This window comes from Amblyomma mixtum, chromosome 1 (genome assembly GCF_055824585.1).
Source record: "Amblyomma mixtum isolate Tamu chromosome 1, ASM5582458v1, whole genome shotgun sequence".
Taxonomy (NCBI): Eukaryota; Metazoa; Arthropoda; class Arachnida; order Ixodida; family Ixodidae; genus Amblyomma; species Amblyomma mixtum.
The window spans coordinates 166,874,246-166,887,134 of record NC_143012.1 but is presented as its reverse complement, the minus strand read 5'-3'; the positions used below and the strand labels follow the sequence as shown (position 1 = coordinate 166,887,134).

General features: G+C 47.6%; 2 protein-coding genes across 2 annotated transcripts; both read left to right on the top strand.

The window, feature by feature from the left end:
* The first annotated feature begins 1,002 nt into the window (after positions 1 to 1,002).
* On the top strand, positions 1,003 to 2,193 carry LOC149369702 (uncharacterized). The gene has a single exon (XM_089576148.1). The coding sequence runs from the start codon at positions 1,003 to 1,005 to the stop codon at positions 2,191 to 2,193; it is 1,191 nt and encodes a 396-aa protein (XP_089432274.1).
* Positions 2,194 to 4,686: 2,493 nt separating this feature from the next.
* Positions 4,687 to 5,860, top strand: LOC149369701 (uncharacterized). Its single transcript, XM_089576374.1, has one exon. The coding sequence runs from the start codon at positions 4,817 to 4,819 to the stop codon at positions 5,825 to 5,827; it is 1,011 nt and encodes a 336-aa protein (XP_089432500.1). The 5' UTR covers positions 4,687 to 4,816; the 3' UTR covers positions 5,828 to 5,860.
* Positions 5,861 to 12,889: the final 7,029 nt, after the last annotated feature.

The window sequence follows — 12,889 nt, the reverse complement described above, 5'->3', positions numbered from 1 at the left end:
ATTACAAATCTACTCCACCTTGGGGGATTCCCCTAAACATTTGACCAACACTATTCCCACTTCGAGTTACTGATCAATTCGCTCTCGCCCTACCATAAGCTTGCCGTCCCGGTTAGCTCAATTGATGGAGCGACTGCTCCGGTGTGGCGGTGGTTCCGGGTTCGAACCCCGGACCAGGACGAATTTTTCTTTAACTACGAAGTTTCTGAGAAAGCTGTATAGCTTTCCTTTGTAGCCGTATGGCTGCGCTTGGTGGATGCCAATGAGTAATTACTCCCTTATTACAAATCTACTCCACCTTGGGGGATTCCCATAAACATTTGACCAACACTCTTCCCACTTCGAGTTACTGATCAATTCGCTCTCGCCCTACCATAAGCTTGCCGTCCCGGTTAGCTCAATTGGTAGAGCGACTGCTCCGGTGTGGCGGTGGTTCCGGGTTCGAACCCCGGACCAGGACGAATTTTTCTTTAAATACGAAGTTTCTGAGAAAGCTGTATAGCTTTCTTTTGTAGCCGTATGGCTGCGCTTGGTGGATGCCAATGAGTAATTACTCCCTTATTACAAATCTACTCCACCTTGGGGGATTCCCCTAAACATTTGACCAACACTCTTCCCACTTCGAGTTACTGATCAATTCGCTCTCGCCCTACCATAAGCTTGCCGTCCCGGTTAGCTCAATTGGTAGAGCGACTGCTCCGGTGTGGCGGTGGTTCCGGGTTCGAACCCCGGACCAGGACGAATTTTTCTTTAACTACGAAGTTTCTGAGAAAGCTGTATAGCTTTCCTTTGTAGCCGTATGGCTGCGCTTGGTGGATGCCAATGAGTAATTACTCCCTTATTACAAATCTACTCCACCTTGGGGGATTCCCCTGAACATTTGACCAACACTCTTCCCACTTCGAGTTACTGATCAATTCGCTCTCGCCCTACCATAAGCTTGCCGTCCCGGTTAGCTCAAGGATTCCATTTCCGGCCACGGCAGTGAACGGACGTGTTATCATGAGCTCCGGCGGAGCGGTGTTAGCGGCTCAGCCGAGCCGCGGAAACAGGATTGCTGCTGAAGATAGCGAAGCAGGTTACGAAGTTATGCTGCCCCACCTCCCTACAGGTCGTATAGTTTTGAATACCGTATTTTTGCACCGCGACGTTCGAGCGCGGCCGTATAGGGTCGAGGACTACAGGGACGCCCTTGCCCGTTTGGAACTGCTTCCCGAGGTTGTGGCCTTGGGAGCATTTCAAATGAATCATGTGTGGGCGGTTACGTTTAAGAACCCTGAAGCTGTAAAGAAAATGCTCGCTGCCGGGAGCATTCGCGTCAAGGAGCACCGGTGTCTCGTGATCGACCCCAACAAGCAAGAGGTGCGTGTTAAAGTGCACTGGGTTCTCCACAACGTGACTGACGAAGAAGTACGTGTGGCCTTCCTGCCGTATGGCGAAGTGACCGAGCTCTCGAAGGAGCGCTGGCGTGTGTTCGGCGTAACAGAAAAAGGTTCAACAACCCGAGTACTAAGCCTGAAGTTGAAGTCAAGCGTCACAGTTGAGGACATACCTCACCAGCTTCGTATTGCCGGTGAACCTGCGCTTTTGGTGGTCGCTGGGAGGCCTCCACTCTGCCTCCGATGCCAAGGGAAGGGCCACATTCGTCGCGACTGTCGAGTGCCTCGGTGCTCGCGATGTCGCCGGTTTGGTCATGACGAAAGCCAATGTGTACCCACGTACGCGACCATGACAGGGCCTGCAAGGAATATTGACGTGGCTGAACATGTCATGGATGAGGTGGAGGCCGAGGAAGCGTCAGGATCAGCTGGTGGCAAAGCAGCAGCCGATGAGAAGAGCGCTCAACATTCAAGCGTTGAGCACAGCGAGACAAGCCTGGTCAAGCCACCTCAGGAGTTACAACACGCCCCTGAGGAAACGGCGAGCCAAGAGATGCAGCCTGCCGTCAGAACTTCTACGAGCCCAGTAGAGGAGGCGCACATAGGGCAAGACAATAACGACATCACAATGGGAAACGCTGCGGTTTTATCCACGAAGCGCGCTCATCTCGAAACAGTGCAAGGTGACCAATCAACAGACGGCGCCCCTTCGGAGGAGCCGCCCCCCAAAGCGGCGCCGACGCGACGGGCGTCCTTCAAGCCGAAGCCAATTATTCCACCAGAAAGAAGACCAGCGGACGCGGCGCCTAAATAGCGCTGCAACTGCGGTAACGCGCTACTGCCGAGTCCGGATCAACATGCAACGGTGCCCACCATAAACCATGGAAGGGAACTTTGTGCGCGACCGTCAAACTTTCGCCATGGACTGTAAAAGTGCGAGGGACAGCTTAGCTGCGATGCCCCAGCGTACGGAACCCTCTGCAGCGTCGTGGTGTCCTGAGGTGAGCACTCCTCGAACTGCGGGTGCCTTTAAAAATGATGAAGGAACAATGTTTCACGTGCCACTGCGCGTAGCCACGCTGAACGTGCGGGGACTGGCGGCGAGGAAACGGCAATGCCAGGTCAGTCGCCTCTTCCTAGAAAATGAATTGGATATAGTCGCATTGCAAGAAACAAAGATTGAGAGCCAAGAACACACAGAGCGCATGGTTGAAAAATTTCGGTCCCGATACAGTGTCTGTATATGTCATGCGGTTGGCAGATCCGGAGGTTGTGCGTTATTTCTGAAGAATAATCTGGGCATTGCAAATGAAACTGTTGTTGCGTCCGAAGGAGGACGGTTGCTGGTTGTTGATTTTAGTTTTTCTGGATGTGCTTGGCGAGTGATTTGTGTCTATGCTCCTAATAGTCAAAAGGAGCGTGTTAGTTTTTTTGAAAAAGTCGAGCTGTATTTGAGCTGCGAGAAAAGTGTTGTTTTGATGGGCGACTTCAATTGCGTGTGCTTGCCAGAGGATCGAGTTCCGAACGTTTCGGTGCGTGATCAGAGTGCACAGTACCTTGATGCAATAATTCAAGAACATGAAATGGAAGATCTTGGTTGGATGTTGTCCCAAGGCTCGCACCCATGCTTTACGCACTTCCAACGCGGCAGCAATGCGAGGCTAGATAGAGTGTATGCAAGCATAGGATTTGTGACCGTGTGCAGTAAATATCAAGTTAAACACGTTTCATTTAGCGATCACAGCCTTGTGATGGTAACCTTTGGTAGTAAAGCCGTTAAGACTCGGTTCAACTGGAAACTTTGGAAATTTAATGTGAAATTGTTAGAAGACGAAACCTTCGTTGAACAAGTTAAAAAAGAAGTGACTAAAATGTCTTCCGCCCAGTCAGGAAGCTGCGCACGTAACTGGGAAAACTTTAAGAACGCCGTCAAGATGCTAGCGATAGAAAGAGGAACTATCCTTCACCAAAACCAAAGGAAAACAGCCGAAGAATTGCAGTGCCAATTAAACTTTTTGACATGTATGGAAACAGCAGCACCTGGGTTGTACATAAAAGAAATCCGAGAAGTTAAAAGCCAGCTAGAAGCTCTAGAAACAGATAAGTACCGAGCGGCTGTGATAAGGGCGCGCGCTGAAAAACTGTGGGCGGGTGAAACGCCCAACAAGCGTGCGTTGTGCGACGAAAGAAGATATGCAGCAAAGAATGAAATCCGACAGATTCGTTACCGCAACAGAATAACGACCGATAGAGAAGAAATTGAGCAGGCGTTTGTCGAGCATTACAAAGAGCTGATAGGTAATGAAAGAAGCGTGAAGAGTGGGCTGTGCGATGATTTTTTGCAGCTCATGCCTCGATTAGATGAAGATACACGAGCTCGCCTAGAACAGCGTATAAGTTTGGAGGAGGTTCAGAAGGCTATAGATGAACTACCGCTGGGGAAAACACCAGGGCCGGATGGTCTAGGGGCTGCTTTCTATAAAACATTCAGAAAAGAAGTCAGCCCGATTTTATATGAAATGATCACAGAAGCATATAGAGTAAATCAAATGCCACCTTCCTTTCGTACTGCTCACATAGTACTGATCCCTAAAACAGATGACCGAGAGAAATTGCAGTCAGTGGGGGCTTATCGTCCGATAACCCTCACCAATGTTGACTATAAGATTTATATGAAGATCCTAGGTCGACGTTTGCAGAGTGTGATCACGAAAATCGTTGGACCGCACCAAACGTGCGGAGTGAAAGGTCGTACAATTTGCACGAATGTGCACGTTGTTCGCAGTGTCCTTGAATGCTGTGATGTTTTCGGGGGCCAAGTCGCAATGATGCAACTAGACCTGTCGAAGGCGTTTGATCGTGTGGCGCACGATGTCCTGTACTCGGTTCTGGAACAAGTGAATTTAGGCAGTGTAATACAAGATGGGCTTAAAATGGTCTACAGCAACTGTACGGTGCAGATAATTGTCAATAAGAACCTGAGTGAAGCCGTCCCTCTGCGTTCCTCCGTTAGGCAAGGATGCCCACTCTCGCCATTGCTGTTCGCGCTTTATCTCGAGCCTTTCTGTTTAAATCTTATTAACAACGATCGAATTAATGGCTTCAGGTTTCAGTCATCTAATGTTAAAATTCTTGCGTACGCAGATGACATAGCTGTATTCTGCAGTGACCGCGAAAGTGTCCAGGAAACTGTTGGTGTCGCCAAACGGTTTTGTCAGCTCACAGGTGCTGAGATTAATTGGGAGAAGAGTGTCGGCTTTTGGCATGGAAATTGGGATATTACACCGCCGGCGTTCGCGAGTCTGCAGTGGACAACCGTGCCATCGAACTACTTGGGTGTGCCTCTAGAGCACTATGACAAGAGCGCTGATTTCTGGAATGAGGTGACACCAAGAGTAAAAGAAAAAGCAAGGTCATGGCAAGGACGAGAATTGTCGATGTTTGCGAGGGCGACAGTTTGCAACATTTTCTTAATCGCCAAGGTGTGGTATGTTTTGCAGTTTTTGGCTATGTCGCGAGTAAATGTGCAAAAAATGCACAGGGTTTTTGCTGTGTTTATCTGGAGTTCAAGTTGGGAGAGGGTAAAAAGAACTAATTTGTTTCGAACTGTTCAAGATGGCGGTCTTGGTCTCGCGCATTTGTTTGTCCGCCAGCTTGTGTCCCGATTTATGTTTGTGAGGGATCAGAACGACCCCTTTTTGCGTTCAATGATGCAAGTACGACTGAGCAGCGCTCTGCCCGATTTTGTAGTGTCTACTGTAAGATTGTCAGCTTATGGTGCTAGAGGTTACCTGAAAGAAGTTGTGGACTCTGTGCGATTCCTGAAGGTGCGGTTTTCACTGGAGTACCTCAGCACTGTAAAGAGGAAAAAACTGTACAGAGATCTGATAGACGTCATAATGCCTGTGCCTCTGTATCGTTCAATAAACTCTGCAGGCCCAGGGCAAGATGTTCTCAAAAGAATTAAAAAGATGCCAGTTAAGGCAAGCACAAAAACATTCTTTTTCAAACTGCATACGGGTACTTTGCCGGTTAAGACGTGGCTTGCGGACAAAGGTATATTTGTGCCATGGACAACGAACTGCTTGCTTTGCAAGAAGCCTGAAACCATAGAACATGTGTTCATTGAATGCTGGGACCCAATTTTTTATTGGGATGTCTTACAACGTACGCTAAAGAAAGAATTACCCATATCACCAATTGGCATTCGCTACTTACCGGTAGACAAAGATGACACAGGTGTCCCCTATGACATGATTATGCTCCTGGGCCTGCATAGTTTATGGAAAACTCGAATGGCTGTCCGGAATGGAGATGTTGTTATCCGATCTGTCAGGGAGAACTTTGTGGAGAGTGTGTGTTACTTACGAGATGTGTACCAAGCGCAGGCGGACCCACCTGCATGGTTGAGTGTGCTTCATGAACTGGTGCAATTCAAGAAATTTTAACTTGCGACCGGCCTAAGCAGGCCTCCTGGTTGTTTTAGCAATGTATTGTGCTTGTTTCAATAAAAAGGTATTAAAAAAAAAAAAAAATCCCGGTTAGCTCAATTGGTAGAGCGACTGCTCCGGTGTGGCGGTGGTTCCGGGTTCGAACCCCGGACCAGGACGAATTTTTCTTTAACTACGAAGTTTCTGAGAAAGCTGTATAGCTTTCCTTTGTAGCCGTATGGCTGCGCTTGGTGGTTGCCAATGAGTAATTACTCCCTTATTACAAATCTACTCCACCTTGGGGGATTCCCCTAAACATTTGACCAACACTCTTCCCACTTCGAATTACTGATCAATTCGCTCTCGCCCTACCATAAGCTTGCCGTCCCGGTTAGCTCAATTGGTAGAGCGACTGCTCCGGTGTGGCGGTGGTTCCGGGTTCGAACCCCGGACCAGGACGAATTTTTCTTTAACTACGAAGTTTCTGAGAAAGCTGTATAGCTTTCCTTTGTAGCCGTTGGCTGCGCTTGGTGGATGCCAATGAGTAATTACTCCCTTATTACAAATCTACTCCACCTTGGGGGATTCCCATAAACATTTGACCAACACTCTTCCCACTTCGAGGTACTGATCAATTCGCTCTCGACCTACCATAGGCTTGCCGTCCCGGTTAGCTCAATTGGTAGAGCGACTGCTTCGGTGTGGCGGTGGTTCCGGGTTCGAACCCCGGACCAGGACGAATTTTTCTTTAACTACGAAGTTTCTGAGAAAGCTGTATAGCTTTCCTTTGTAGCCGTATGGCTGCGCTTGGTGAATGCCAATGAGTAATTACTCCCTTATTACAAATCTACTCCACCTTGGGGGATTCCCCTAAACATTTGACCAACACTCTTCCCACTTCGAGTTACTGATCAATTCGCTCTCGCCCTACCATAAGCTTGACGTCCCGGTTAGCTCAATTGGTAGAGCGACTGCTCCGGTGTGGCGGTGGTTCCGGGTTCGAACCCCGGACCAGGACGAATTTTTCTTTAACTACGAAGTTTCTGAGAAAGCTGTATAGCTTTCCTTTGTAGCCGTATGGCTGCGCTTGGTGGCTGCCAATGAGTAATTACTCCCTTATTACAAATCTACTCCACCTTGGGGGATTCCCCTAAACATTTGACCATCACTCTTCCCACTTCGAGTTACTGATCAATTCGCTCTCGCCCTACTATAAGCTTGCCGTCCCGGTTAGCTCAATTGGTAGAGCGACTGCTCCGGTGTGGCGGTGGTTCCGGGTTCGAACCCCGGACCAGGACGAATTTTTCTTTAACTACGAAGTTTCTGAGAAAGCTGTATAGCTTTCCTTTGTAGCCGTATGGCTGCGCTTGGTGGATGCCAATGAGTAATTACTCCCTTATTACAAATCTACTCCACCTTGGGGGATTCCCCTAAACATTTGACCAACACTCTTCCCACTTCGAGTTACTGATCAATTCGCTCTCGCCCTACCATAAGCTTGCCGTCCCGGTTAGCTCAATTGGTAGAGCGACTGCTCCGGTGTGGCGGTGGTTCCGGGTTCGAACCCCGGACCAGGACGAATTTTTCTTTAACTACGAAGTTTCTGAGAAAGCTGTATAGCTTTCCTTTGTAGCCGTATGGCTGCGCTTGGTGGATGCCAATGAGTAATTACTCCCTTATTACAAATCTACTCCACCTTGGGGGATTCCCCTAAACATTTGACCAACACTATTCCCACTTCGAGTTACTGATCAATTCGCTCTCGCCCTACCATAAGCTTGCCGTCCCGGTTAGCTCAATTGATGGAGCGACTGCTCCGGTGTGGCGGTGGTTCCGGGTTCGAACCCCGGACCAGGACGAATTTTTCTTTAACTACGAAGTTTCTGAGAAAGCTGTATAGCTTTCCTTTGTAGCCGTATGGCTGCGCTTGGTGGATGCCAATGAGTAATTACTCCCTTATTACAAATCTACTCCACCTTGGGGGATTCCCATAAACATTTGACCAACACTCTTCCCACTTCGAGTTACTGATCAATTCGCTCTCGCCCTACCATAAGCTTGCCGTCCCGGTTAGCTCAATTGGTAGAGCGACTGCTCCGGTGTGGCGGTGGTTCCGGGTTCGAACCCCGGACCAGGACGAATTTTTCTTTAACTACGAAGTTTCTGAGAAAGCTGTATAGCTTTCCTTTGTAGCCGTATGGCTGCGCTTGGTGGATGCCAATGAGTAATTACTCCCTTATTACAAATCTACTCCACCTTGGGGGATTCCCCTAAACATTTGACCAACACTCTTCCCACTTCGAGTTACTGATCAATTCGCTCTCGCCCTACCATAAGCTTGCCGTCCCGGTTAGCTCAATTGGTAGAGCGACTGCTCCGGTGTGGCGGTGGTTCCGGGTTCGAACCCCGGAGCAGGACGAATTTTTCTTTAACTACGAAGTTTCTGAGAAAGCTGTATAGCTTTCCTTTGTAGCCGTATGGCTGCGCTTGGTGGATGCCAATGAGTAATTACTCCCTTATTACAAATCTACTCCACCTTGGGGGATTCCCCTAAACATTTGACCAACACTCTTCCCACTTCGAGTTACTGATCAATTCGCTCTCGCCCTACCATAAGCTTGCCGTCCCGGTTAGCTCAATTGGTAGAGCGACTGCTCCGGTGTGGCGGTGGTTCCGGGTTCGAACCCCGGACCAGGACGAATTTTTCTTTTTTTTTTTCTTTAACTACGAAGTTTCTGGGAAAGCTGTATAGCTTTCCTTTGTAGCCGTATGGCTGCGCTTGGTGGATGCCAATGAGTAATTACTCCCTTATTACAAATCTACTCCACCTTGGGGGATTCCCCTAAACATTTGACCAAGTGGATCATTATAGCGACCGACTACCTGACCCGCTACGCCGAGGCAAAAGCCCTACCTAATGGAACTGCAGCAGAAGTCGCCAGATTTTTCGTGGAGAACATTCTTCTGCTACACGGCGCCCCCGATGTGCTCATCACTGACAGAGGAACAGCATTCACGGCTGAACTGACGCAAGCCATCCTCCATTACAGCCAAACCAGCCACCGAGAACAACTGCATACCCCCCGCAGACCAACGGACTGACCGAGCGCCTCAACAAAACCATTGCCGATATTCTCGCGATGTATGTCGATGCCGAACACAAGACCTGGGACGCCATCTTGCCTTACGTATTCTTCGCCTACAACACCGCAGTGCAGGAGACCACCCAGATGACGCCTTTTAGGCTCGTCCATGGCAGAGAGGCCACGACCACGCTGGACGCCATGCTGCCGAATGTTAGCGAAGAAGATAACGTCGACGTCACCGCCTACCTACAACGCGCAGAAGAAGCCCGAAGACTTGCCCGATTAAGGATCAAAGACCAGCAGCGGACCAACGCCACACGCTACAACCTACGAAGACGCAATACGGAATACAAGCCAGGAGACCGAGTCTGGGTTTGGACGCCCATTCGCCGCCGAGGATTGAGTGAAAAGCTTTTGCGGCGCTATTTCGGCCCGTACAAGGCTGTTCGTCGGCTAGGTGAATTGGACTATGAAGTCGTCCCTGACCAAATGACTGCATTCCAGCGACGCCGCGTACGACCAGAAGTAGTCCATGTCGTACGCCTAAAGCCCTATCATGCACTCTAAAGGACGGCGTGTTTCCACATTCGGTGTTTATTTTTACACAATCCGTTTTTGATTGTTGATAGCCGCATTATGTTCTAAAGCATCGAGTCGATGCTTCTTTAAGAGGGGAGTAATGCTGCAAATCTTTGTAGCGTTTGTTTGTTGTGTTTATTTCTTCATGCTTCAAGGCTGCCGGCACGCTGCTTTATCGCTTCGTTTTTGACGCAAGACGCGCCTAGAATTATCTCGATTGATTGCATGCGGACGGAGCCGGTTCTAGTTTGTTCCAGAAGGTTCTAGTAACTTCCTAAGCTTTATCTCGAATGCTCGCTATCAGCTTTAAAAAGAGCACGGCCGACAGCGGTGGGCATTCTGTTCGACGACCGCCGAGCACGCTTGTTGCTACGCCGCCGCCGAGTGATTCAATTCTTTGCGGGCGCAAGTCAGCCCGAATAAAGAGTTTCGTTTCGAAGACGTTCTCGCTGTTTTCCTGTTCGCCGTACTGCAGTACCCACTACGTGACAATATCTTCAGACATTAGGGCGCTCACGAAGAAATGCGACGACTCTGAAAATCGTCTCCGGTGCTCTAACTTGATCTTTTTTGGCATTCTCCACGTTAAGATTGAAAATTGGCCAGAATCTGAGTCATCCGTTATCAAATTTTGTTCTGAGCAGCTGGCCATAACTCTCGAAAGTGCTGAAATTGAACGCGCCCCCAGACTGGGACAGTTCCGTGAATCTAGAATCCGCCCCATTATTGTAAAACTGGCCAACTTTAAAAAGAAGTCCGAAATCCTCTCTGCTGGCCCAAGCTGAAAAATTTGGAGTATAAAGTTCCTGAAGATTATTCTGCACTTGTTAGATTAGCTCGAGGGAAACTCTTCGCGTATGGCCAGCAGAGCAACTCAACCTTCAAGATGCGCTTCGACAAACTTATTATTGGCAGTAAACAGTACATTTACGATGATGAATCTGAAACGGTGCAAGAAATTAAAGCATAGCAGTCATCGCCAACGTACAGGCGCCCGTTTTTGCCGCCATGCCTGCCACTTGTAACACCTGCGACAGTTTTTGAATGTCGAGCCATGCTTACCTTGCTTGCCAGCATACGTAGTTTTATGACCAAGAAGGAATCTATAGAAGCTCTTCTAGACGATAACAGCACCGATATTGCGCTATTCACAGAGACGTGGTTGACTGCTGACATTCGGAACGACGAACTACTCGATAACATGACAGCATTCACCATTCACAGCGCGACGGGCTCGGTCGAAGAGGTGGTGGCGTACTCGTCTTCATTAAGTACTGCACGCCTTCCTTCACTATTGATATTAGCTGCCCTCAAGAAATTCTGTGCGTTAACGTTTCGTTTTCTGGAATCACATACATACTGATTGTGACATTTCCTTTACGAACGAACTGCATTCAATCCTGCTCGGATTGAATTGTCACTTTCCCCGAGCTTGTATACTTTGTGGCGATTTCAATTTTCCCGATATTAACTGGGCCAACTTAACTGGATCCTCCCGTCTGTCCAAAGCATTTCTTGACCTAATACTTCTTTTTAACTTTATTCAAAGAGTCAGTGCACCTACTCGTTATTTCAACACACTTGATCTAGTTTTGTCACGGATGCAGAATTAATAGATTCTATGTCGTGTGTCGATGGTCTGTGTGATCATAAAATGCTGTTATTCAACCTATCCATTCAAGCACCTGCTCGACAACCGTCCATTAAACATATACGCGACTATAACAGTGCTGCTTTCATCCGCATCAACGAAGAGTTGGAACTGTTCTACCTTTCCTTTCGCGAATCTGCCAACAGAAGATCAATAAACGAAAACTGGATGGCTTTCAAACACACACTTTTATCTCTAATTCATACCTATGTACCATTCGTTTCCATTCGTGGTGACGCAGGCAAACCCTGGTTTTCCAATGCTTTCAGAAAACTATCGCAAAAGAAAAAATGCCTTTTCCACGCTGCGAAAATATCAAATTCTGCTCTTAAATGGGAAAAATATTTTACTGCTCTGAGGGATTAAAATGAGCTTTTAAAAAGGTGTAACAAAACGTTTTATCATCTAGACCTACTGAGCATCCTCCGCACCAACCCCCCAAAATTTTGGAACGTTCTTGCTCCTCCGCGTAGGAAAAGCCAGAATATTTCCTTGCTTAACGAAGACGGTTCTCTGGTGTCGGTAGAGCAGCGCTCCAATGTAATTAATTCATACTTCTCATCCATTTTTACTCACGAACCTGCTCAAAACACGCCGGTCTTACCTTGCTCACACCGCAACCAGATGCCGCCCATTCATATTTCTGCAGAAGGAATCGAAAAGCTTATTGACAGCCTTAAGTTCTCTACCAGCCCCGGCCCTGACAACCTCCCCGCGAAGATTCTTAAGTCCACTAAAATAATTTCTAGCCTGATCTTGCAAATTATATTCACCCAGTCATTAACCGACAGCTCGCTTCCAGAAGAAAGGAAACCAAGCAAGGTAGTACCAGTATTCAAATGAGGAAACCGCTCAAATCCGTCCAACTATCGCCCAATTTCATTAACGTGCATTGCATGTAAGCTCATGGAACACATTATATACTCCCAAGTCGCCAGCCACCTTCACAATAACTCATTTTTCTTTTCTAAGCAGCATGGCTTCCGCCCCGGTCTGTCATGCGAGACAACTTTTTGAATTCACTACTGTCCTTTATTTCCATTTGCAATCATTATTTCAAACCGATGTCATATTTTTAGAATTTTCAAAAACGTTTGATCGCGTTCCGCACCGACGTCTTATGTCTAAACTTTCTTGCCTCAATATTGATCTCCTGACATTATCCTGGATTAACTGTTTCCTCACTAACCGATTTCAATATACCGTCATCTGCGGTTATCATTCAGCAACTCATGAAGTGATTTAAGCCGTGCCGCAGGGTTCTGTGCTTGGGCTCCTGCTCTTTCTCATATTTATCAATGATCTCCCATCCGGCATATCTTCGTCCATTCGTCTTTTCGCGGACGACTGTGTGTTATATCGTCGCATTTCCTCTCACGACGACCAAGTTATCCTACAAAATGACTTACAAAAAATAGATATTTGGTGTTCCGAATGGTTGATGGAGCTTAACATCACTAAATGCAAATTTATGCAAATTTCACGCAAGCATTCCAATACTACGTATCCTTATTCTCTTCAATCAACTATCCTTTCGCAGGTTTAATCATACAAGTACTTAGGTGTCACAATCAGCAGCAAACTGACGTGGGAAAAACACATTACTCAACTCGTTGCTGATACATCAAAAGCACTGGGTTTTTTTAGGAAGTCAGTTTCACTGTCTCCGCAATCAATCCGTAAGCTTGTATACGAGACTTTCATTCGCACTAAACTTGAGTATGCATCAGCAATTTGGTCTCCTCACTAGGCTTACTTAATTGA

Coding starts and splice junctions, on each gene's coding strand:
- LOC149369701 (XM_089576374.1), top strand. CDS start 4,817: ATGTTTGCGAGGGCGACAGTTTGCAACATTTTCTTAATCGCCAAGGTG.
- LOC149369702 (XM_089576148.1), top strand. CDS start 1,003: ATGAGCTCCGGCGGAGCGGTGTTAGCGGCTCAGCCGAGCCGCGGAAAC.